This window comes from Phocoena sinus, chromosome 20 (genome assembly GCF_008692025.1).
Source record: "Phocoena sinus isolate mPhoSin1 chromosome 20, mPhoSin1.pri, whole genome shotgun sequence".
Lineage (NCBI taxonomy): Eukaryota > Metazoa > Chordata > Mammalia > Artiodactyla > Phocoenidae > Phocoena > Phocoena sinus.
In genome coordinates, this window is record NC_045782.1 from 52,498,669 (window position 1) to 52,524,468 (window position 25,800).

General features: G+C 60.0%; 1 protein-coding gene across 1 annotated transcript; it reads right to left on the minus strand.

Annotated features, from left to right (window-relative positions):
- Positions 1–30: 30 nt before the first annotated feature.
- KIF19 (kinesin family member 19) lies at positions 31–25,523 on the minus strand. The gene is made up of 20 exons (XM_032617195.1): positions 25,485–25,523; positions 23,657–23,737; positions 13,244–13,354; positions 12,523–12,610; positions 12,086–12,222; positions 10,893–11,018; positions 10,354–10,548; positions 8,804–8,950; positions 7,331–7,453; positions 5,928–6,093; positions 5,079–5,253; positions 4,775–4,973; positions 3,913–4,183; positions 3,694–3,815; positions 3,091–3,224; positions 2,730–2,835; positions 2,469–2,565; positions 1,423–1,820; positions 1,051–1,210; positions 31–818 (listed from the first exon to the last, which is right to left on the minus strand). Exons 1-20 carry the CDS (start codon positions 25,521–25,523, stop codon positions 688–690), a joined length of 3,006 nt encoding a protein of 1,001 aa, XP_032473086.1. The 3' UTR covers positions 31–687.
- Positions 25,524–25,800: the final 277 nt, after the last annotated feature.

The following is a 25,800-nucleotide window of genomic DNA, read 5'->3' on the forward strand; positions in this document are numbered from 1 at the left end:
CCTTATAGCTCTGCCCTTCCTGGGGAAAGACCTCAGGGTCTAGAGGAAAACTGCTTTCCCCCAGGTGTTTGTAGGTTGGTGCTGTACAACCAGCCAGAGGGCAGTAGAGGGTGGTGGTGGTGGTGGGAGGGGAGTTGGGTTGAATCTTAATCAGTCATGGTCACCCCACATTTCAGACAAGGTCTACTTTCCAGCACAACCATCAAGACTCAAACGGGATTTTATTGTTAAAAAGGGGGCTTGGTGGGGGCGGAAGCCACTGCTAAGTAACAAAACCAGATTCCCGCCCCGACCCCAAGCACAGCCTGGGAATGTTCCTGCCCCAGATGTGGGCCCAGGAGCCCTGTCCCATTAACAGTTCCCTCCCCCCCATTTCTGAGGCCAAGTCGGGCCACAGGTCTCAGAACGGGGTTTTGGCAGCAGGGTTTTCTGTCCAGGGCTGGGAGGCCAGGGAGCCCTGCCATCCCGGCCGTGCCTCCTGGGCTCACCTCCCTTTCCCAGTGGCACCGCAAGCACGGAAGTTTTGGGCAGGCACCCTCACCGTTCCTGGGTCTCAGGAGCCCCCGCCTTCTGAGATCCCGAGCTCCTGCTCGCAGGGCACCCCCGTCTGCCCAGCCTCCATCTCCCATTTCCTGCTACACCCCATTCAGTCTTGGGGGCAGGAGGGCCGGTTCCAGGCAGGGCCCCTCAGTTATGTTGGAAGCGTCCATCTTTGCCATGGGTGCTTGTGCCATGGGGCAGGCGGGGCCCCCGGGTAGCCCGTTGGGAAACACCAGCTGGGTTGGAGGGGACAGCGAGGGGTGAGGAGTCCCCAGGGCCTGCAACGGGGGAAGGGCCACGAGCAGTGCTTTAGGAACGCCTCTCCATCCCCTCTGATCACCCAGTGGCTTTGAACTCCCTAGGGGCACAACCCCAAGGTGCCAGCCCCACAAATATTCTTCAAGAACCCTGTTTCCAGCAAGGGGCAGCCATAGGGCAGGGAGCTCAACCTGCTTCCTCCCTGGGCTGACCAAGCGCTCCCCTCCCATTCCCTCCTTTGCTGGTACTGACCTGTGTTCTGGCTTGGAGGGAGTTTGACCTTGGCCATAGGCAGGGTGACCTTTCCCAGATGCCGGGTACCAGAGGCTGGGTGCCCGCACACTTGCACCCTGTGGTCCGAGATGCTCTGCGCGGGATGGGGCCCCAGGAGGTGTGTCTTGGGGCGGGAGAGCTGTGTTGGCTGAAGAGCAGTGAGGTGAGGTGGGAGCTGCGTGCGGATCTGATACACGGGTCTGCCCTGGCAGCTACGCCAGCTTGGGGGGATACGGCGTGGAGGGTGGTGCACAGCTAGGGGTACCCTGGGGCCGCTGGAGCAATCCAGCCCTCAGAGCCCCACCAGCAAGGCAGGGGCCCAGAGCCCCCAGTCCTTGTCCCGGGACTCACCCCTTGCCCTGTGACCTCAAAGGACTGCAACCTCCGCTTCCTCCTCTTTGCTTCCAGCAACTCCTCCCGTTTCTTGCCCAGGCTTTTCTTCTGGCCACGCAGCCAGGGCCCGGGGCCATCGCCACGATGCTCGACGGCCCGGGATGGGGCCTCACCCGTGCTGCCGGACAGGTTGTCCTCACTGGCAGCGTGCTGCAGCATGGGGCTGGGTGGCCGCTTGCAGGCCAGCAGGCCGGGTGGCCGCGCATCGTCAGCCTCGCTCAGCGAGTGCAGGGACAGGCTGCTGCGCTCCGTGCTGGGTGCCAGCAGGTGGCGCCCCTCGGCGCCCAGGGCCCGAGAGCGTCGCCGGGCAGCCTTCACCGAGATGCACTTGGTGTCCGTCAGGATCTCCTTCCTCTCTGCGGCGGGACAAAGGAGCACCCAACCGGGGATCAAGGCCACATATTCCTCCCCCTCCTGCACCTCCAACACCCCTTCTCTGCCAAAGCATCCCCCCTTGCTTGCTGTTTAAGAAACTGTGGGCAAGTTTCTGAGCCTTACTTTCATCTGTAAACTGGGGATGGTAAAACTAACCCCACTGGCTTGTGAGGATTTTTTTTTTTTTTTTTTTTTTGGCCAAGCCTTAGTTCCCCGACCAGGGATCGAACCCATGCCCCCTGCAGTGGAAGCGCAGAGTCTTAACCACTAGACCGCCAGGGAAGTCCCAGGTTATGAGGAGTAACTGAGATAACGGGCATAGCCTATGGCCAGGGCGTAGGGGTTCGGTCTATATTTACTCTTACAATTATTTCTGAGTGGGAAGGTGGGGCGTGATCCTAAGCGCCATGTGTTCCCCATTCCGGTTTCTGATTGTGCCCCCAGCTTTGTGTGGACAGAGCAGCTCGTTAATCCTCTCTGGGCACTGGTGCCTCTCTTTCTAGAACGGTCAGCACCCGACGCATGGGTGTACTTAGAAGTGCAGAGGGAAGGAAGGGGCTCTGGGCTGGGTGATCTGAGCAGTTTGGACGATGCCAGGCTCAGGCTGACAGGGTGGGCAGGGGGCACACCTTTGCAGGACAAAGGGATCTCTGACAGGTTCTCACTGCTGTCAGGGGAGGAGTTGATCCGGCCGCTCAGGCTGCCCAGGCTGTCCTGAGTGGGGGCCTGTGAGACGAATTGGTTGGGAAGAGAAGCCACTGGACACAGCAGGGACCCTATGTCCCCAGGGGGCTGTTTTGGAAAGGCTCCATCCCAACCACTGGGTGTCCACCCTGGTGCTCCCACCTGCAGCAGAGGAGCCCATAGGGCCAGCGGTGCTCAGTGCTCACCTCCTGCGTCACCAGGCTGCCAATCTGGATGGGGGGTGGGGTGGGCACAGAGGAGCTCTTCACTTGCCAGGCCCCGGAACTGGCCTTGGACACGTGGTTGGCTTCACTGAGGTTGGTAGAGGAGGATGGGCATCTGTTGACCAGGCTGGACCCACTGCGGTCCCACCCCCACCCTAGGGGGGAGCTGTCGTGTAAAGGGAGAGAGGACCCAAAAGTCCTGGCTCCAGACCTGTGTCACCTCCCCCCTTTCGTTCCTGCTCCATCCCCCCCCAGGAAGCCCTAACCTGGGCTGGCATCTCTGGGACACAGCCCGTGGTGGCTCAGGCAGGAAGGACTGGCAGAAAGCGGCCCCTGGCCTCACCCCTCTGTGCTGATCGGAGGCAGGAAGCTGCCCTGCAGGAGCTGGGCTTCGGAGCTCAGCGTCTTCACGCTCTCTGGGTCAGACTCTGGGGTCAGCAAGGTTCCTGCTCTGCTAATTTTGGGCAAGGAGCTGTCCTGGGGAGGTGGGGAAGGGGCCGTCAGAAGACTTGGTCCTGGGCCGGGTAACAGCACAGGGTGACAAAGGCACACAGGGTGTCTGGGGCGGTAATAGGGGCTGGGAGCCCCAGAGGGCAGTGGGCTTGTTCTCGGTCCCCAGGGACAAGCTGTGGTAGGCTAGGCATCCCCCGTGGCACTGCCTGGTGGCCTGGTCTCCTGGGAGGGCGTCTGGGGCCATTTGTCATATCTCAGATAGCCAAACCTGACCTTCAGACCCTGGGTGGGGACAAGTGCCAGAGAAGAATACGCCGAGAAAGGAAGCTTACTCAGGCTTGGCAAGCCTTTGGGTGGGATAAGAAGGAAGGAGTCAGCGCCCTGGGGACCAGCCAGCCTGGTCCCACCGCCATGCCAACGACCTGCACGCACTGCCCTGGCCATCGGCCCCTCCCTTAGCGCGTGTGCGCGTGCTCGGGCCCGGGGCGCCCACCTGCAGGGCCCCAGAGGCCACGCGGTCCATGATGGTCGCCCGCTCCAGGCTGCCCTCGTCCTGCGCTCGCACGTACACGTCGTACAGCTCCTGCAGGCGCTGCGGGACGGCCAAGCTGTAGTCTGCCGGGGGAGGGGCAGGGCTCAGCGCGTGCCCTCGGGCCCTCCGCGGGGCGATGAGGCCCGTGGGCGGCTCGGCCGCGCGGGGCGCGGGCCCTACCGTCGATGATCTGCCGCTGGCCCTGGATGATCTCGTCGCAGAGGCTGCGGTGCTGCTCCAGGCGGCGCAGGGCCTCGCGGCGGTGACGGAGCGCGCCGTCGCGGAGCAGCGCGTGCGACTGCATCTCCGTGTTCTCCACCTCGAGCTCGTGCACGCGGCACAGCAGGCTGAGCAGCTCGCGCTGCTCCTCGGAGCCGATGCGCCGCGGCAGCGTCTCCTCTAGGCGCCGGCCGCGCGCGCGCAGCTCTCGGCAGCGCTGCTCCAGCGTCAGCTGGGGACCAAGCGGGGTGAGCGCCAGGCGGGCTCTCGCCCACCGCTGCGCCTGTCCCCGCGCCTCCAGTCCCCGGACTCTGGGCTCCCGGCTGAAGCCCCGTTCCGAGGCCCACTCTCGCAGCTGCCTCTCGGGCCTTGCAACCAGGGGCTGCCCCTGAGGGGCCCGTCTCTGCCTACCTTCTTGCCGTCCTGACCACAAACCATCCCTGGAACCAGCTCCGTGGATCTGCTGAGCCCCAGCCCAGCTGATGCCCTCAGGGCCCACGGTACCCTGAACCCCCCTGGCCAGGATATGCTCCAGAACGGAGGGCAGAGATCTGGAAAATCCTAGTTACCATATTGGCTACCAGTTTTTGAGTCCTTGGTATGTGAAAGGCATTTGTTTAATCTCCCCAACAACCCTACTAGGGCTGACTGCTCCCATTTTGCAGATGCGTAAGAGAGGCACGAAGAGGTGAAGGAGTTCAGTGAGGTCACAGGGGATTTGTGGCCTGAGCTCCCAGCTCTCACTCCTCGCACAGGCCTCCCCCAGCCCCTTCCTGCTGGGGCCTCTCAAACCCACTCTCCCAGACCCCCAAGCCCCAGGCACCTTCTGCTTTCGCAGCTTCTTCTGCTCCCCTGTCAGGGCAGCGATGCTCTCCCGGGCGCAGGCCACCTCGCGGGGCTCCAGGATGTCTGGCTGGTCATCGCCTGTGTCCGAGTCCTTCTCACTGTCGTCCTTGGTGTAGGACTCCTTGCGTTGCTCCTCCCTCCACTTGAGCGCCCTGCGGGACTTCTCCTGCTCCCAGCTGCCGCAGCCCCACCCCCGAGGGAGACCCGGGATTCAGGCCACGGTGGGAGGCACGGCATGCGTCTCCGGCTCCCAGCCCCTGTCCCAGGCGGGGGGTGCTTACCCTGCAATGGTGAGCAGGTGGCGGGAGGTGTCGATCTGCACCTCCATGGCGTGGTTCTCCAGCTCCAGCAGGTGTCTCCGCACGTCCATCTGCTCCTGGAAGGCGCTGATGAGCTGCTCCCGCAGCTGTCCCATCTCAGTCTGCTCACCCTTCTCGCTGTGCAGCTGGACCTTGGCTGGCCGTTGAACGGCAGGTGGGGGAGGTCAGTGGAGGAGGAAGGGTCAGGCCAAGATGTCTGGGCTACCTGGGGCCCTCCCCTCTCTTTCTTCCCAAATGACTTCCTGTGCAAGCACCTCCTCCAGAAAGACCTCCTAGATTACCACAGCCCTCCCACATCCCACTTCCGCATTGAGTCTTCAGGCTATGACCCAAAGGTGATTCCCAGCTTCTCTGTATGAACTGGGCTTCCGTCGGCCTTTAGAGCACCTCTCCGTCAACTAATAAAAGGTGCCCTTTAGACACTTTACTGCCATCTGTTGGAAAATCATCATAGCAATTACAGAAAGTGTATGAGCACCGTATCCCTTCTGGTGATGCCAGGCACAGTCTCGGAGCCCTGCACTGCAGCCCCGAGAGCGACGCCCCACACAGCTAAATGCCCACCTGCCACTCACTCGTGTGATACCACCTAACCCTCAGGTCGAGTCTCTGAAGCAGAGATCGTGATTCCATTTGACAATTGAAGGACTGAAGGCTCAGAGTTGTTGATGACTAGCCCAAGGCTACCCAGCCAGAAAGAATCTGAGTCTAGCTTTGAACCCGGCCCCGCCTGACCCATGAGCAATTTGAGACGGCCCGGACGGGCTTCGGGAGACGGGCTCCCACTAACACAGACCCCCACACACACACCTTGGATGTGACAGATGTCGCCCCGCTCCAGCCGGCCGTGGGCCTGGCCCCGCCCACCCTGCTTGTCGATCTTGCACTTGAGCCTCTTGATCTCGCCCCGCAGGTCGGCGATGATGCTGGCGTACTGCGCGATGTGGTAGGAGACGTTGAGCAGGTTCTGCTTCACCTGTGGGGAGGGGAGGGGAGCAGGTACGGTCACCTGGACGCCGGGGCCTGCCTGCGGGTTCCTCTTTTCTCTTTCTTACCCCTAATCTTTCTGACAGTAATGGCCTCCTTACCTCTGACCCTACAACCTCTCAACACTGCGTGCCTCCGCCAGAGGCATACTCCTAAAACGCTGCCTTCCCTGGTCAACCTTCAGTGGCTCCCTACTGCTTGGGGGAATGCCCTAATTCCCCCCCCACTCTCTCTAGATTTTCTTTTGACTCACTGCTCCAACAGGAACATTCTGCTCCAGCCGAGGAACCACCCTACTTGCCCCACTCCCACCGCCGACACCATCTCCTTCCTGCCTCTGGAACCTCTACCCTTACTGCTGCCTCTTCCTAAATTTCCTCCCCATCCTGGTTCCCTCTCACAGTCTCTAAAGAGCTACAGGGGATCCCACCAGCACCCCCATCCCCGATCGTTGGCATCATTTCCTGCTGTTAATAATGTTCTGAGCTATCAATTCGGAGTATCATTATTACCTGTCTCCTCCCATCATTCAGTTCCTTGAGGGTTGGGATAAATCGTAAAGTGCCTGGAACAATGGCTGGCGAATCGTAGTGTCGGGAGGGTGTTCAGGAAATTCTGTCTTAGAATTCCCACCCCTCTACCCACACGGGTGGAAACAAACGTCCTAACGGAATAGTGGGGATTCTAACACGTTCACCGGAGAGGGTGAGAACGTGGGCTTGGAAACCGGGCAGACACAGCTCCAGTCTCAGCGTCATCACTGCCCTGGGACTGGGAGGTCACTGAACTCCCTTCTGCCTCATTTTCCTCAGCTGTGAAACGGGGACAGAAATGACGCCTGCCTCATTTGAGGATCAGATGAGATGATTTGATAAAGGGCCCGGCGTAAGTGCATAGTAACGGTCACCTCCGTCTATTGGGATTAGGGGCTTTGGAAAGGTAAACATCTGACTATCTAAAGATGAAAAGGGGGAGATGGAAGGGGATGACGGGGCTCGGGGCTCACAGACCTTGCACGAGAAGAAGGGGACTCTCAAGGGCTGTGGGCTTCCCGGCGGGCAACAGGGAAGGGCACAGGAGTGACACTGGACTGGGGAGTGGGGCCGGTGCGGTGGTGGCTGGTTCCAGAGAATGTGCGGTGCAGTGGCAGGGACTGGAATCAGTCCAGGGGCTCGAATCTTGGCCCAGGACGGCGGGCCCTGGGGGACAGACCAGGGGTCCCTCACCCTGGTCTTGATGTTCTTGGCCCGGCCAGCGTAGGTCAGGGTGTTCCGGGATTCCTCAAAGGCACTGCTCGCTGGGCTGATGTGGGCGATCATCACCGTGCGGCTGTTCCCCCCCAGGGAGTCCTGGACGGGGCCGAGGGCGGGTGTGGTCAGCAGGACCCTGCCTTCCTGCACGCTGCTCCTGCCAGGCTGTTCGTGATGCCCCTGTGGGGTGTGTGTGTGTGTGTGTGTGTGTGTGTGTGTGTGTGTTTCCCTCTATCTCACACTCACACACACACGCGCACACTCTCACAGCCGCTGGTGCCAAGCATCACGGGACTCTCCCCTCCTCCTCTGCTGTCCCCCCTTCTCCCCTCTTCCAGCTTCTTCGCCAAAGTTCGTATCCAGGTCAGGGTCTCCCGGCTTCCCTTCTCCTCCCCTCATACGTGAGAACGAGGAAAGGCAGCGGCCCTGACTGGCTGGGAACCAGAGGGGGGAAGAGCCCCGTGGGGCCCTGGGCCCCTCCCCCATCCCCTCTGGCTTCCCAGGTCCCCCTTTATCCGACTGCTGGTGGCGCTGTCGTCTTGGCTGGAGTGAGGGGGGTGACGGGGACCTCTGTATGAAGGTTGAATTTGGCCTGTGGCCACCGCCTCCCTTGCCCTGGGCTTGCTATGCCCTCCTGGACAGACAGAGAGTGCACAGCGGGGCTGCGGGCTTGGGGGGAGACAAAGCCCTTGGCTGCAGCAGTTGCGAGCTGGGCGACTCCAAGCAAGCTCCATGACCTCTCTAATCCTCAGCTCCCTTGGGTTTCGAGGGTGGCAGAAATTAACTGTCCTGCCTCCCAGGCTGTAAGTGCAGTGATGCTGGCAGGCCGATTAAGCCACCTGCAGCTCTGCTATCGGCCCAGACAGACCTCTGCTGGGACCCTACGTCCAGCACTTACTAGTGTGAGGCCTTGGGAAGGTTACTTAGCCTCCTAGTGCCTCGGTTTCCTCATCTGCAAATGGAAATAGTAATCCCCTAACTCAGACTCGCTGACAAGATGAAAGGGACCGAGAAGGGGGTGCTGAGGTACCGAACACAGAGCCCAGCCAGGAGCGGGGCCTCCCCAACAGCAGCCTCTGGGAGCCCTGATGCTGACTGACCACCTGAACCCCCAAATCCAGACGACCCCCAGTTCCCCTAGACCCACAGCCCTGGGGTGGGGGGTCAGAGGCAGCCCTTTTCCCTCCCTGCTGCCCAGTCTTTGGTGAGAGTCACCAGATAACATACAAGACACCCAGTGAAATCTGAATTTTGGATAAATAACAAGTGGGTTTTTGGTTTTGGTTTTTTAGTATAAGTATGTCCCAAAGATGGCATGGGACATACTTATACCCAAACAGATTTTGTTTATTTGAAATTCACATGCAGCTGGGCGTCCTGTATTTTTCCTTGAGACGCTGGCGGCCCCCCCCCGGGTGCCCAGGCACTGGGCCCGGCGGCAGGTCATACCTTCAGGAGCCGGGTGAGCTTGCTGTCACGGTAGTTGACGTACTTGTTGCTGCTCTTGTCACTCAGCGCGTTGATGCAGTTGCCCAGGGCCAGCAGTGAGCGATTGATGTGGGCCCCCTCTTTCATGCGCTGCCCACGGTTCTGTGTCTGGGGGGCGAGCAGTGGGTGTGACTCCCTGCCCCGGGCCATCCTGAGTTGTAAACCCCTCCCTCTCCCCCAGGGCCCCTGCAAGGGAGAGATGCTGAGGGCCTGGTCCCACCCTCTGTCCGGCGGGGGGGGGGGGGGGGGGGGGGGGGGGGGGTCACGGAGGGCTTTCGAGAATGTCAGAGAACCGGAAGGCCTCTGAACAAGAGTGGGGGACAAGAGGCTTCTGAGGGCTGAGACCCTGGCACTTCGTCTGCCCCGGGGGGCTAGCCCCGCGGCACAGCTAAGGCAGCGCCGAGAATGCGATGGAGGTGGGTCGTGGCTTCCCAGGCAGCTCAGCTGAGAGCCGGCCGGCCACGGGCATGGCAACAGGCGTGGCCATGGGCACATGGCTCTAGAGGGTGCGCCAGGCTTCAGGGAGGGAAGAGGGAAGTTTGTGTGTGTATGTGGAGGGGGGAGTGAGTGTGTGTGAATTGCATGTGTATATGTGACAGCATGTATATGTGTATAAGAAAGTCTGTGAGTGAGGAAATGGGTTGAGGTGTATGTAAGTGGGTGTGAGAGCAGGACAGTGTCAAGTCCCAGGAGGCTCTGCCTACAGCCGCCCTCGGGAGACGTCTTTGCCCAGCCTGGTGAAGCTGGGACCCGCTCACTCCAGAGGCCGCGGGGCACACCCTCTCCCCCCGCGGGGAGCTGGCTGCTCCCCTGTACTCCTCCTCCAGGAAGCCCTCAGGCCTTTACTGGAAGAGAGGGGTGTGTTTCTCCAACTCCACCCTGTTTAAACCAACCCCACACGTTCAAACACAAGCCCTGTTACATCTCCCTGGTGCTGTCCTGTCCCTTGCATTTGCTTCAGTGCTAACGGTGACATCACGCAGCCCCAGCACTCACGTGACCCTGAAACCTCCAAGTTTGCCCGCAGGAGGGGGCCCGGGCCCAGGCGCAGGGCCAGGCGGACTGGGCTTAGTGATGGGGGACAAATGCTGAGAAATGGGTGATGGACCTTTTTCTCTCCCTGATGTGGTTGGCAAGGGCCCCCTCCCGGGCTCTGCCCAGGGTGCCCCCAGTCGGGGGACGTTGTTTCCCCCCTGCCCCAGCTCCTCATTGGGCCCCTTCATTCTCTTGCCTGTTCCCCACTCCTCCGGGGCAGCCACTGTCTCCTTCCCTGGAGAAATCCCCACGCTCCCAGGCCCCTTCCCACAAACAGCCCTTGTGTGCTTCCCCAGGGTACCCCCCCATCCTTCTTGCTCATCGGAGACATTCCTCAGTCCCTTCTCCTCGGGATCCCCCTCATCCCCGCCCTCCCTGGGACAGTCCCCATCCTCACCCCTTGGGAAGCTGGGCGGCCAGCATCCCTGCCCTGCCCCCCAGGCTTTCTCCCCAGCCCCACGGGGAGCTAGCCTCACCTGGGAGGCCCGCTCAGAGCCAGCCAGGTCGATCATGAACAGGCGGCCCTGCCGCACCTCCTGCAGGACGTTCTTGACCCGGCTGCGCTGGCGCACGGCCACCTGGAGCACGGCGTGGGAGCGGGAGGACGTCTGGTTGGCGGCCGTGGGCTCCTGGGTCCTCTGCCGGTTCCCCTTCAACAGTAGCTGCATGATCTGGGTGGGTGGGGACGGGGGAGGAAGGCCACTCCTGGGGACCCGTGAGGATGCTCCCACGTCCTGCAGCTGAGAGGTTGGGAAGGGGCCCAGGCAGGGGTGGGTCGGCCCCCTGGGTGCTGCGGGGCCCGGGAGGTCAGGGCCTGTCTGTAAACTGGGAGGCTGGTTGCCTGGTCAGCCCCCAGGGTCTGCGTGGCTGGGGGCGTGTCATCCAGGATTCTCTGTGTCTGCCCCAGCCCCAGCCCAGCTGAGCGAGCAGCTGCTCCCTGGCTGCAGGGCCCAGCCCCCTCCCACCCATCCCCACCCTCCCCGGGAGGTTAGTGTCCCTCCCTACTGTGACTCGCCTCTTTGGCATTGACGGTGGAGACCTCGGTGATCCCGGCCACCTGGATCACCCCTTTGGAGTCCTCCCTCAGCTCCAGGTACCCCAGGGCAGGGTTCAGCAGGTCCCGGATCATCTCATTGTAGATCTGATGGGCCAGGTTGGGAGGGGCAGGGGACAGATGTTAACAGGAGACCAAGGGCAGGAGGTTCAGGCAATGGCCAGGTTCTCTGTCCCTCCCGAGAGCTCCAGGCTCCTCTCAGGGAAACCCTGGTTAAGGAGGACGACCCCTTCCTTCCTATGGGGTGGGCATAGGGGGCTTCAGCACCCGGAGGGAAACATGGGGCCACCAGAGGCAAGGGTGCAGAGGCATCAGAACCGCACGGAACAGGCTGGCCAGGCCCGGGACGGGGGATGGGGCCTGACCCACGGCCGAGCCCTGTTTGTTGCCAGGCAACCCATACTCGACCTTCACCTGCTCCCACCTCGCAGGCCCCCAGAGTGCATCTTGCTGGCTGAGTCAACGCCACGCTGGCTGGAGCAGCTGCTGGCAGCAATGTCTCACTGCCCTTCCTGAGCTGTCACCCGGGAGATTATCAGCTCCCGGAGGGAGCCGGAGAGGCCAGGAGCCAGATGGCGTCTAGCCTGCTGGCTCTCCTGCCTCTTCTGGCCTCTGTGTGTCCGCCCCCACCGCCTGGCCACCCCCGCTGACCCCTCGTTGCCTGGTGGTAGCACTCATACAGGTGGGCATCAGAGGCTGTGGCAAGAGAGCGAAGGCTGGCAGGTCCCAGCCTGTCCGTGTACGTGCAGTTCCCACCTGTACCTATAGACACTGAGTGCCTGCACGTAGCCCGGCAGGGCAGAGGCAGGGTTGGCTTTCAGGAGTGTGCCCAGGAGGATGGCGTCTGGGAGGATGGCTGAGGTCTGTGCTCAGCGACAAGGCTACTTTGGAGTGTGGCACAACGGGCACGGCTCGGCTTTAAAGCCCTGGGGTCCTGAGTTTGAATCCCTGCTCCCTCACTTACTGTGTGACCTCGATCTAGTTGCCTAACCTCTCTGAGCCTCAGTTTTTAAAAAGTGAGGCCAACCATATGCACATGGGAGAGCAGCAGCGATGAGCACCCCAGGAAACTGCCCCGTGACAGGGAGGTGAGCCAGCCCGGTCCTATGGGCCTCTTGTCCAAGCCCACGGGACAGGGTGGAGGGAGGACCCACCTCCAGGTAGGACATGGACACCTCATATTCCATGTCGTTGCTGCTCTCCTCAATGGCACAGAAGAGGTCATTGAGGGTCCGAACGTAGATGCCGGGCTCGTGGTCTGTGCCCAGCATGGTGTAGGTTTTCCCGCAGCCTGGGGCAGAGCAGGGCGGCGGGTGAGCAGGGGCTCCTGGCAAACCTGCGTCTGTCCTCAAGGCTGGACCCTCCCAGATGGCCAGGGAGGTGGGGGGAAGGGGAGAAGATGGCATCCTTGGCTGGGGATGGGGCTCTGGGTCCAAAGGGCCCTGGGGGAGGGTGGTTTTAATCAGCCATGTCCTCGGACCCTGCTCTGGTTGGGGCCAGACTAGCTCGGCGGTGGAGGGCAAGGGGGCTTGATTCTCAGAGGGGACAACCAGGGCATACAGTCCTCTCCGTGGGCTCTGCTCCCCCTCACCTGTGGGACCATAGGCAAAGACAGTGGCATTGTAGCCTGAGATGACGCCTTCAATGAGGCTCTTGGTGGTGGCCTGATACACCATCTCCTGCAGGAAAGAGGAGACCCGTCAGGGGCCTGGGCACAGGCAGGGCAGAGCACACAGGCCCACGGGCACATCCTGGCTCCCAACAGAAGCAGCTTCTGTCCCTGGAGCCCTCGGCCCCAGAGAAGTGGGGGTGGGAAGTGGGGAATGGATGTCTCTGCTTTCACCCCATGGGGGGATGCCAGCCTGAAAGAGAGCTCAGGACACCTGAGACGCCTCCCCCCACAGCAGGCTCCCAGCCCCCAGCCCCGAGGACGCACGCATTACATCTGCCGCTGGGAGCATCCCGCAGATGGGCAAGACGGGGGTCCCTGGGAGGGTGTCAGCTTCCCGTAGCTCCCCTCCCAGCACCAGATGGGCTTCAAGCACTCTCCTCCAGCTCCCATAGGGGCCACCTGTGGGGTGTGCTGTGTGGGTCCCCGTGTAGGGTGGCCTCTGCGTGCTGACCGGGGCGTGTCCACACAGGAGGCTCTGAATGCACCACGCAGGCACACGCACACTTGCACGTGTGGGGAGACAGCAAGTGATGGAAGGAAGGCTGAGGGTCGGTGGCAGGGTCCCCCAAGGACTCCCTCCTGAGGGGGTCAAAGGGCAGAGAGAGGATCTTGTGTGTCCCTGGGCCCGGGCCCCCCTCACCTGGGTGGCAGTGAAGTCAAAGGCCACGTCGAATAGGTAGGACTTCTCCCGGGAGCGATGCGCCCGCAGGATGTCGTCAGGGTCTTCCATTGGGTCCATAAGAACCACCATCTGCAAAGGCACCCGAGGGGAGGCTGGTGGTCACCCGGGAGCCCCAGGCCCATACCAATGTAAACACTGACCACTGACCTCACCCCTCCTCACTCAAGACATGGGAAGGAGTGGGGACGATGCTCTGTGTCCAGGAACGCCGGGGCCAAGAGGTAAACTGAGTCCTGACAAAGGACAAGGCACTGAGGGGGATGGGCTGTCCTAGAGCCACCCAAGGTCGCAGACACAGTGATGCAGCTCCTTTCCTGGGTCAGCAGGGGAGCCAGGGCCAGTGGCAGCCCAAAGAGGACTTGAGAGCAGACAAGGCATAAGGGGCAGCCCTTGGAGGGGCAGAGGGAGCTGACTGACAGAGGAGGCTGACTTGGGAGCCCGGCCCGGCTCCATGGACCTGGGAGATCCACATGGGTCCCTGTCGGTGCACCCCAGTCCAGCACCAGGATTCAGGAGGCCCAGTGCCGGGAGGACCACAGCCTTGGAACTCCCACCAGACTCCTCCCAATAGGTACACAGCTGTGCTCACTGCGTCTAAACTGGCCTAAGACCCCTGGGGTCCCAGCAGGGCCCCCTTCTGGGATTCTCAATGGAGGAGGGAAGAAGGAAGAGGTAAGACAGCTCTCTAGGAGGCCCGACCCAGGACCCTCACCCAGAGGTCTTATCCAATCAGATGGGATTCCAGGTGAGCCAGTTAGAGGGGATGCTCCAGACAGGCTGGGCTGGGGCTTTGTGCAGGGAAAGAATGAGGCTGCTGACTGAGGCCTCCTCACAGCCTGCCAGAGGCTGGGTGGCCATGGTGAGCTGAGTGCAGGGTGTCGGGGCCTGCGGCTGTACCTGGGGTGCCCACCTGTCCCCAGCCACCACCTCAGGGCTTCAGCCCCAGTGCCCTGTAAGCTTGTCCCAGGATCCAGTTCCAGGCTCGGGCCCTAACGCCAGCAGCAGGAGCCCTGATCAAGTTTCAGACCCAAATGAAGATACATCCGCCCACAAGTCCCCAGGTGTGGGTCCCAGTGGAACGCAATGGAACTTGACCAGATGTACAGCTCTCACCCTCGGTGCCAGAACTCCTGTGCATACCAGCAGCGCCAGCGGCCTGAGGACCGCCCTCTAGGGACCTTTGATGCAGGAGTGGGTGAGCTGTGTGCACTGATGCCCATCACCCACTGATCACCTTCAAGTGACCTCTGGGCACTGCCAAGTTCATGGCACCGTCGGCATTTGGTTCTTTTGACATCCAGGCTCCTGAATCAGGACATTGTCAGCACGACTGCTATGATCCCCTCTTAAAGAGGGTGTTGGGGCTTCCCTGGTGGCGCAGTGGTTGAGAGTCCGCCTGCCGATGCGGGGGACGCGGGTTCATGCCCCGGTCCAGGAGGGTCCCACATGCCGCGGAGCGTCTGGGCCCGTGAGCCATGGCCACTGGGCCTGCGCGTCCGGAGCCTGTGCTCTGCAACGGGAGAGGCCACAGCAGTGAGAGGCCCACGCCAAAAAAAAAAAAAAAAAGAGAGGGCTTTGTCTGGGTCTCCATCTGTCTGGGCCCCAGCCTGCGCCCCACCCTTCAAAGCATCACCCCCATCCTGGTCCACTCTGGCATACAATGGAGCCCTTGTGCCCCCCAGCCAGGTGAACTGGAGCTGAGCCGCGGAGGGCTGGGGTGGGGTGGGGCGCTGTGGGCTGCACAGGGAGTTCAGGCCGGGTGACCACGACTGCTGGGCACCTTCTATGGACCAGGCATTAAGCGGGGCCCCCCGAGGAGAGAGAGAAAATGAAATGTGGTTTCCTGCCTCTGACATCACAGTGGAGTGGGGAACAGATCATTGTAATAACAAGCGCTGGGCTCCAGGAGGCAATCAGAGCATAGAGGAGGGGCATGTGATCCGTGATGCAGGTTTTCCACTGCAGGAGGGCTTGCTGGAAGAGGTGGCGCCAGCACTGAGTCTTTTTTTTTTTTTTTAAGTTTATTTACTTATTTTATTTTTGGCCGCGTTGGGTCTTCACTGCTGCACGTGGGCTTTCTCTATTTGTGGCGAGCGGGGGCTACTCTTCGTTGCGGTGCACGGGCTTCTCATTGCGGTGGCTTCTCCTGTTGCAGAGCATGGGCTCTAGGTGCGCGGGCTTCAGTATTTGTGGCACACAGGCTTCAGTAGTTGTGGCTCGCGGGCTCCACAGCACAGGCTCAGTAGTTGTGGCGCACAGGCTTAGTTGCTCCGCAGCATGTGGGATCTTCCCGGACCAGGGCTCGAACCCGTATCCCCTGCACTGGCAGGCAGATTCTTAACCACTGCGCCACCAGGGAAGTCCCCAGCACTGAGTCTTAAAGGATGAGTAAGAGTTGGCTGAGGAATGTGAGGTGAGGAAAGCAGACGAGGGAAAAGCATTAGCAAGGCCACGAGGTGAGAGGCAGGCTGTGGGCAGACAGCCTCAGCTCCGAATCACTGGCGATTCTTATGAGAAAGGCAGGGATTTTTCCTCCCGTCCCGTCTGCCAGGAATCTTGACAGCACAGACCCAAGATGGCCACAGAAGGAGACGTTGGGGCTCCTCTGTGAGCACGTGCTGCCCCCGCTCTGGGAGGCTCCTGTCCGTCCTAAATGTCACCCAGGCTGGCACCCAGCATGTGCCCAAGGAATGTTTTCTCAATAAGGCTGCACGGAGGGAGCTTTGAAGGTGCCATATGCAGTGCTATGTGCTTTGCACACACTTTCTCATTTTCCCCGACAGCTTAGAGTAGGCACTCATATCATCTCAGCATTATTACGAGGAATCAGACTGGTACCCAAAAGCTGCACTGCCGAGTACAGAGCTGGTTGGATTCAGAGCTGTTGGGTTCCAGAACCCAGGCCCCTAACCAGCAGACCTCCCGCCCCTGCCTCTGGACCAACAGCTGCCTTCCTGGGGCCTGTCCTGGTTGAACTGTGTCCTCCCCAAATTCAAATATTAAAGTCCAATCCCGCAGTCCCTCAGAATGTGACCTTATTTAAAAAGAGGGCTGTTGTAGCTATAATCGGTTAAGTTAGGGTGCGGTCCCTTTATAAGGACTGGTGGTGTCCTTATAAAAAGGGGAAATTTGGACACAGACACGCGTGGCAGGAAGATGACGGGAAGAGACACAGGGAGAAGATGGCCACCTGCACGCCGAGGACAGAGGCCTGGAACAAATTCTCCTTTGCAGCCTCAGAAGGAGCCAGCCCTTCAGACTCCTGGCCACAGAACTGTGAATGAAATGAACATACTTGTGTTGTTTAAGCCCCCCAGTGTGTGGTACTTGGTTCCAGCAGCCTTACAAATTGATACACTACTGGAGGCAGGCTCCTGCCTCAGCTCTGAGGGGGTGGGCTAGTCTGGGAGCTCTCTTTCACAATTCCCTGCATCTTATATTTTTTAAAATTAATTATTTTTTTTTGGCTGCGTTGGGTCTTTGTTGCTGCGCGCGGGCTTTCTCTAGTTGCGGCGAGTGGGGGCTACTCTCGTTGCGGTGGCTTCTCTTGTTGCGGAGCACGGGCTCTAGGCGCACGGGCTTCAGCAGTTGTGGCTCGCGGGCTCAGTAGTTGTGGCGCGCAGGCTTAGTTGCTCTGTGGCATGTGGGATCTTCCCGGACCAGGGCTCAAAGCCGTGTCCCCCGCCTTGGCAGGCGGATTCCTAACCACTGTGCCACCAGGTTAGGTGCATCTTAAATGTTCATGCCTGTGGCATGCTGGGCACCTGACTCTGGGAGGTTTCAAGGGCCACGCTGACCACACAGGATGCACAGGGCCCTCCCGATGCTGGCGGGATGGTGGAAAGCAGGGCCGGGAGTGGGGAAGCTGGGTGGCACACTGCAGGGCTCTGTCCCCACTGGTCCAGGCCTGCTAGCTCAGCAAAGGCCCCCGGGCTTGACCTCTCCCTGCCCCCACTGCCTCCACCTCCAGACGTGTTTTTCATTCAATGCCGACTGTGACCTTTCCACGGTTCTAGCTTTGGGCCTGGAAACCCAAGACCCGCAAGGGAAGTAGGGGGCCTCAGGCTTGGGGGAGGGTGTCATCCATAGCCTGTGTCCCCATTAGGGACCAGGCTCCTCGCCCGCATCTCCTAGGTGAGAAATACCGTGAACAAAGTGTGTCGGGAGTTCTTCCGCTGCACACCGCTAGCTGCTGGGCTTTGATCGGCTTTGCAGTTTTAGCCGCTTCTTTCTGGCCTCCAAATGGCTGAACTGAGACCAGGGTTTCACAGTCTTGGCACTATTGACACTTTGGGCTGGATCATTGTTATCAGGAATTGTCCGGTGTGTTGTAGGGTGTTTAGCAGCAGCCCTGGCCTCTACCCACTAGAGGCCATGGCACAGCCTCCTCCCAGTTGTGACATTGCCGAATGTCCCCTGGGGAGCAAAATCGCCCCCAGTTGAAAACCTCTGACCTAGACTATTCCTCCTCAAGCCTCCAAACTGGCAGCGAAGATCTCCGGGGAAGGGGATGTGCAAGTTGGGTTCAGGTTCCATACTGCTGTGTGACCTCGGGAAAACTGCACCACCTCTCTGGGCCTCAAGTGCTTCCCAGTTGGAAGTCTGGGAGGACCAACAAGGCCGTAGCCTTGAGAGAAGAAATCATGCCAGCACTCCTCACCTACTCAGGAAGCCCCAGCAGAGAACGGGCATCTGGGGAGGCCCCAGCCTAGGAGACATCATTTCCAGTCCTGGGAGCTGAGTCCATAGCTCCTGTATTCTCAGGGTGTAAACAGGACACAGCGAAACAAAAGCCTGATTCTAGGTGGCTATCACACCTGTAAGGCTGTTTCTAGATTTTTGTTTTTTCTTTAAGAAGGAAAATTCATGGCTGGTCATAGTTCTAGTTGTAAAAGTACCATCTTGTGGGTACTCAAGAAAGGAGATTTTGATCTCAGGAAGGGTGTCCCTGGGCCCTGACAGCCTTCAGGCTAGATGGAAAAGACCAGAACGCTGAGCTCATAAAGCCACCAAGGCCCAGCTGGCTGCTCAGGACAGAGCCACACCTGGCTGATGTCCTGGACAGGTCTCCACCTGCCTACAGGACTCTGAGGACCCTGAGGCCTCGGGTGAGAGGACGTGTGGCCAAGATCGTCTAGGGCTGCATCTCTCATGGGCCTACAGTGTCGCCCTGGGAGCTTGTAAAATACAGATTCCCAGGCACTACCCAGATTCACTGAATGAAAATCTCTGGGGAACTGGGCCCACAGATCTGCCTTTTTAACCTGCACTCTTGCCTTGTGCCCATTCAGGCACTCAGTAGAAGAATCCTTGCATCCTGGCAGCATTATTCATAATAGCCAAAAGGTAGGAAGCAACCCAAATGCCCATCAACTGATGAATGGGTCACCTAAATGCAGAGTAACCATAGCCTGGGATAGTATCCAGCCACAAAAAGGAATAAAGTTCGAACCCAGGCTACAAGGTTGATGCAGCCTTTTCCTTTTTTTTACTTTTTGGCTATACCCCGTGGCTTGGGGGATCTCAGTGCCCCAACCAGGGATCAAAGCCCCACCCCCTGCACTGGAAGCGTGGAGTCCTAACCACTGGACCGCCAGGGAAGGTCTTACAACGTGGATGAACCTCGAAAGCATTATGCTCAGTGATACAAGCCAGACATGAAGGACCACATATTGTATGATTCCATTTCTACAAACTGTCCAGAACGGGTGAATCTATAGAGACGGAAAGTGGTTTCCTGGGGCCGGGAGGGGGCTGGGGAGATGGGCGGGGTGGTGGCTAAGGGTGGAGAGAAAGACTTCTTGAATCCTCTCCCAGTCACCCTCCTTTGGGGCTACAGAACCAAGAAGCATCCAGATGGTGGGTGTGCACGGGGGGCTCCACCCCCAGGCAGGTGAGTGGGGCTGAAAGCGCCCGGGCTGCTCCCACAACACTCACAGTCTCTGACTCTCGGCATCTGTCACCTTATACTTTATTCACCTTTCACAATAGCCTGCACTTGCGTGGCACAGCTCTCCCTTACAGGATTGCCTCTAATCCTCTCTCAATAGCTCTTGGGCTGGGCCGGGCAAGTTCTTTCTTTCTTTTTTAATTAATTATTTTTGGCTGCGTTGGGTCCTCGTTGCTGCCCGCAGGCTTTCTCTAGTTGCGGTGAGCGGGGGGCTACTCTTCGTTGTGGTGCGCAGGCTTCTTATTGCGGTGGCTTCTCTTGTTGCGGAGCACGGGCTCTAGGCACGCGGGCTTCAGTAGTTGTGGCTCGCAGGCTCAGTAGTTGTGGCTCGCAGGCTCAGTAGTTGTGGCTCACAGGCTTAGTTGCTCCGCAGCGTGTGGGATCTTCCCGGACCAGAGCTCGAACCCGTGTCCCCTGCATTGGCAGGCAGATTCTTAACCACTGTGTCACCAGGGATTCTGATGAGGAAACGGAGACCAGGATCCGGAAGCCCCTTGGTGGCTCCTCCGATAGGACCCCAGGGGCACGGGGTGGGGGTGACAGTTGGGCTTTGAACAGATAAAGGCTAACTGCGGGATTATGCATATGGTCAGGTGACTTAAATCCTGTCGACAAGCATGGTCTGGAGGGCTGGGGGGAGGATCCGCAGGCTGTGGGCTCTGTAGGGGGGAGGGAAGGGAGCCGTCTATTCCGGAACTTCTGGGCCCCAGCGACCTCTCAGGCTGTCCCTGTGGCCATCAGTGGCATCCCTGAGGGGTCTGGCGTCAGGGTCTACTCCCGGCCCAGATGCTAGGAGACCAAGCTCCTACCTGACCCTTCCGTGAACACAAAGGTGTGGCCGTGACAGATTGGGGACAACCAGACAGGGAGCCCTGAAGCCAGAAGGGGGCGGGCAGGAGGTGGACCAGGGTTTCACTTATCTATGGGGCCTGAAACCATCCCGTGTGTCAGCCCTGGAGATAAACTAACCTCTATTAAACGCTGACTGTGCGCCAGCTGCTGTAAGCACTGGGCATGCGTTAGCCCGTGAAGACTTCTAAGATGGCGCTGTGACAATGATCCCGAATCAGATGGGGCGATGGCGGTGGGTAAGACCACAGGCACCCGGACCACCTCGTGACAAATCCAAACCCTAACTCCGGCTTCCCCAGAATCCGGGCACACCGGCCTCTTGTCCCCAGAGGACACTCTGCCAAGTGAGTGTCCACCTCTGCAAAGCTAGGGGAACAGTGTCTCCTTCATCTGCAGGAGAATGACGCCTAGCTCTAGGCAAGGCAGTCCCAGGCAGTGGCTGGCTGAGGCCTCGGTCCCCCTCTGCCCGCTCAGAACCCACCGACTGGTGGGCTTTGGCATCGCCTCCCTGCTGACCACCAGGGGCCGGGCTTCAGTAGTGACCTCTGGCCTGCTGTGCTCGGCGGCTCCCGACCCGCTAGCCCGGGACAGCAGGAGCAGGGGTGAAGTAAGCCCTGCATCACAGAGGAGGCAGAGCCCAGAACCCCAGGCCAGCAGAGGCTGGGTTGGGGAGCCCTTCTGCGGGGCTGGGCCGTGACGGAGGGGCCACAGCCAAGGGAGCAAGGGAAGCAGCGGGTCAAGGGCAGATCCACTTCCCAAGCACACGGCTCTTTAGCGGAGGCCGGGTCTGTGTAGGATGCTTGGGCCCAGCTGCACCTTTGCTGGGAAAAGACTCGAAGGCCCTGTTGTCCTGGGGATGCTCGCAAACTCACCCTGCCAGCCCACTGGGCTCCAGACCTCAGGGAGAAGAACCAGAGCAGCTGGCCCATCAGTGAGGCTGGCCAAGCCTGCAGCCCCCAGCCTCCCTCAGGGCCAGCTGCGCAAGCCTGGATGGCCTGGGCCACAGAGAAGCCATGGGGGTCACTGGAGAAGGATGGAGGTCAGGGGGCAGGGCCTAGCCAGAGGGCGAGGCTATCCATTTTACTTTGTGGACTTCACCTTACTGGTCAGAGGGACGGAGCACCTGAGCGGCGGCTTGTTTTTCGGAGGTTCCCAGCCTGCCATTTGCTGTGGCTTCTCCCAAACTGCAGCCCAGGCAAATGTATCTTTGGGGTTTTTGTTTGTTTGTTTTCTTCGGCCCCACCATGCAGAATCCCACGCGGGATCTTAGTTCCACGACCAGGGATCGAACCTGGGCCCCCTGCCGTGGAAGTGCAGAGTCTTAACCACTGGACCAAGGAAGTCCCAGGCAAGTGCATCTTTGAATCCATCAGGGAGAGAAGATGCTGGGGCCCACATGCTTAGCATTCTCCCTGCAGGGCCTGGAGTCTGTGTTGAGAGCCCTGAGCCCACACTGCTCAGACCACTCTTTCCATGTCTAAGCTGACAAAGGAGCAGCTCCGTTGGGACTGCCCAGCCCTTGGGACCTTCTCGGAGGCGCAGCTTGGCCTCCCTCTCCACTGGCAGGGACAGAAAGGAGCCAGTGTTTGCTGTGTGTGGGCACACAGTGGGCTGTGCCCGGGCCCAGAGCATTTCTCTCAGCATCAGTTAATATCTGTCAGCCCCCACACCGGCTGGGAGCCAGGAGCGGCCCAGAGAGAGGGCATCATTGTTCCACCTCTGAGGACCTGATATCCTTGGGGACAAGCTGGACAAACAGGGAGTGGCCTTGCCTGGAAGGAGGTTTCTCCTCTCGAGTTCTCTGGCTGTTCATGGCTGGCCCCTCTCATCAGCCAATCCAGCAGCCCTGGGCACTCTCAGTCACTTGTAGATGATAACTCACAGCTATTAAATGCCTACTGGGTACCATGCCCTGGGGAAGCACCGTGCATATATTTGCGGCTGAGGACCCTCCAGAGGAGGCATTATGGTGACTGTCGCCACTTACAGAGGAGGCAGCTGAGGCTTCTGGAAGCAACCTGACCCAGGCCACATAGCCGGTACATGATGGAACCTACACTCCACAGCTGTTGCGGGCATTCATGCTACCCCCACCAGGCCTTTAGATGGGTTCTTCCCAGCCCCCCGCTGCCTTCCTTCAGGCCTTTGAGGAAGGCTACCCTTTTCCAACAGGGCGCGGAGGAAGAGAAATCAGGAGGCTGGTGCCACCCAGCTCTGTTGTGGCCACAGCTCACTGGGGCTGAAGGAAGAGGCTTGCCCCCAGGGACCCCGAGGCAGGCAGGCATCGCAGGCTTTGTCTACCTATGGTCTTCTTACCATGGCCCTTGGGCTTCCTGAGTCCAGCCCGCCAGGCTCAAGGCCAGCAGGTGCCCACTTTACGCCTCTCTCTGCAATGCACTGCCCCGCCCTGACTCCTCTGACCTCCTAGCACATCCAGCCACCTGGATGGATGAGCCTGGCCACTCAGGAGAAGCTAGCAGCGGCCACAGAGCAGAGGCAAGGGGTTGCTCTCGGGGTCCCCAGAGGCCATATCACCATGATGCTTCTACCCAGGCAGCAAGCCTGCCCCCACCACTGTGCCCATCCCCACCCCAAACCTGAGTCAACTGCCTACCCCAAAAACCATCCTGGCCGTGGTCTACAGAATGTGCAGCCTGGCTCCTGCCCACGCCGCCAACCTCATCTCACTCCTCTCACCCCTTCTCTCTCTGGCTTGAGCCACACCGGTCTTTTCTCCATTACCCAAGTGTATCACAATCCCTCTCACCACAGGGCCTTTGCACACGCAAGTCCCTCTGGTTGAAATTTCTCCCTTCGGCACACTCCTAATGACCTCTTCTTCATCCCTCCTGTTTCAGCTCAAGCACCCTTTCTCAAGGAAGCCCTCCCTGCCCTCTGGGTCTAGGTCAAGTTCCCTCTTATTCCCATCTCTCCACACATTTCTTTGCAGCCCTTGTTGGCTACAAACTCATACGTTCATGATTCAATTCTTTCATTTAAGTCTCATCTCCCTGCGCTGGCAACGGAGGGAGGACAGGGTCTCTTCTGTTCACCGTGGTTTCCCGGCTCCTAACACTGTCCCCAGCATGTGTTGTGGGCACTTGATAAATATTTCTTGTCTCCTGTGTAGACGGAGGTGGGGCTTGCCCTGCCCACCTCATCATGTTGACAGGAGAACCAAGAGAGCAAATAGACATCCAAAGACTTTGCAGAACATGAACGGTCTGGAGGTGAGCATTAGCTCTAGACCCTATGAACACGTGCTCTACGGGTAGCAGACCCACTAAGGTGGGGAAGTCAAGTCATGGGTACACGGAAGGTGTGTGAATTTTTTCAGGGCTGGAGGGAGGGGCTCAAGCTCGCCCTCCCCCTCAGACCAGGGAAGCTTTTAGCTCTCCTTGGATCAATCTAGGGAGGCTTCCTGGAAGAAGGACTATGGTTTCCTTGATGATGTAGTCAATAGTACAGCCAAGAGTTCAGAGGGCAGAGGAAGGGCCCTTCCTGCCCCTACCAGGTGTGAGCAGACCTCTGCCCTGCCCTACAGCTCCCAGCCACACAGCCCCATGTACCTGCTCGTCTACTTTATGGGCGATGAGAATGGCTCCTTCTTCCAGCTCCGCCACGCTGATGGGCCGGACCCGGAGCGCCACCTGGGAGGGAAGGCCAGACCCCTGGGATTAGATGGAGAGGGTTGTGCCGGGCCGCAGAGAGAAGGATGAGAGGACCCCAGGAATCCTCCCCTGGACCAGCCCCATGGGCTCCTCTCTGTTCAGCCATCCGAGCCTGGTTCATCTTAAGGAAAACTCAGTGGTTCAAGGCTACCCTCTACGTCGAGGGTTCCAGGTCCACAGACTGTGGGCTCTGTCTGAGTCTATGAACTTCCCAGGAGCCTGTGCCCTAGGGAGAGCCCCAGTGGAGAGAGCTGTCTGCTCCACCAGGCTGCATCAGTCACACCCCAAATTAAGCACCTGCATCTCCCCTGGGCTTTGAACTTGGAGCCCTTGGCAGTGGAGCAGCCTGTCTGTGCGTCTGTGGACAATGTGGGCGGGAGGTGGGACGGGGGCCCAGGGGACATCCCCTCCTCATGCTGACAACCAGTGACTGCATTCCCACCTGAGGACAGTGCCATCGGAGGCTCCCACCTCCCTCTATCCTCCCGCCAGAGAGAGATGGTGGGTCTTCATCCTGGGCCTGGGTCTCCCCCCAGACGGGGCACTGCTGTTTCTACTGATCAAGGGGAAATAGCTGCTCTTGTGGGGCACCGAGGGGGGCGTGTGGGTATAACTAACGGGCCCTCACGCCGGGTAAGAACCCTTCACTCTCAGAGGCACTTCACTGCCTGTCAGGCCGCGCACACAGGCCTCCTCAGCCAAACTCCACGGGTGGCGGGGAAGGCCCCTCTAACCCTGCCCCAGGGGCGCGCACCACACAAGCCAAGGCAAGCCATTTTCCAAGAGACAATTCTAAACTACCAGAGAGGATGTTCCAGAGCCTCCCTGGGCTTGCTTGGGGGCCTGGGGCTGAGGTTCATCTTCGGAGCAGCGAGCTCACCCTACAGAGGCGGGAGTCTCTGGGGGCTGTATTATCCTCCAGTTACATTACCACCCACCTGCTGGCGATGGCGGCCCTTTCCCGGATCTCAGAAGTTTGGGGGTGGGGGGGGCTGGGAGAAAGCAGTGGCCTTGGGGTCACTGAGTCTTCCCCCCATCACTCAGTCTGGCCCCACTGATAATCAGAAACCTGTCTTTGTCTCCACCTGTCTCCCGTGCCCCCCACTCACAACCTCTTCCTCTGCCCCAGTCCCCGGGGCTATGAGGGGCCACCTTGGTTGCTTCCAGCACTTCTCGGAAATGTTTAGAGTCCTTACTTGGGCGGCATCTGTGTTGCAACCCAATAACCAGCTACCTTCAACCCTGTACCAGCTCCTCTGGTACCTGGGGGCTCTTGTCTACCTACCTGTGATCCTCAAACCCTTTAAACTCCTGACGCCACCGGGCTGGCATGCCCTGGTTCACTAGGAAACTCCCACTTTCCTTCCCTGGGCAGGTAGGTCAAGCCCTCCCTGCCCATGGCTTTTCTGGATCAGAGAGCAGTGTTGTTCCAGAGCCCCATCTGCACAGGTGGGGGGGGTGGGGGGGCCCTGCTGGGAAGGTGTAAAGGGGGAGTGGGACTGAAGCCAGGCTAACTTTCCAGGCCTTAGCAGGATGGCCATGATGCCCTCCTTCCTGACATGCACCACTCGGGGCAAGTTGCTCTGGACGCTCCCAGCCCCTGACCCTGAGTGGGTCAGGGGGCACCCAGTACGGGGGCACCCAGTACGGTACGGAGGCCGCCCGAGGGTGGGGGTTCGGGGGACCAGGGATGGGGTCGAGGAGGGGGAGGTTGACGGGTTCTCACCATGAGTTGCTGGTCCTTGGAGTCCCCGCTGTCCTTCATGCTGGCGGCGGGTGGAAGGGCTCAGGCCGCGACAGCGGTCGTGGCCGAGCCGCGGCCCCACCGCCGCCGGCTCCCTCGCAGCCTCGCCTGCGCTGCTGCTGCCTGACAACCCGAAACCAACGACGCGCCCGCGGCCGAGGCCGCCGACAGGGAGGCGGGGCCGGGGGAGGGCCCCGACGGCACCTCCCGCCTCCCGCGACCCCGCCTCCCGCGACCCCGCCCCTCCGCGCTGCTGCCGAGGGGTGGCCGCCTCCGCCGGGTAGGCGCCCTAGGCTGC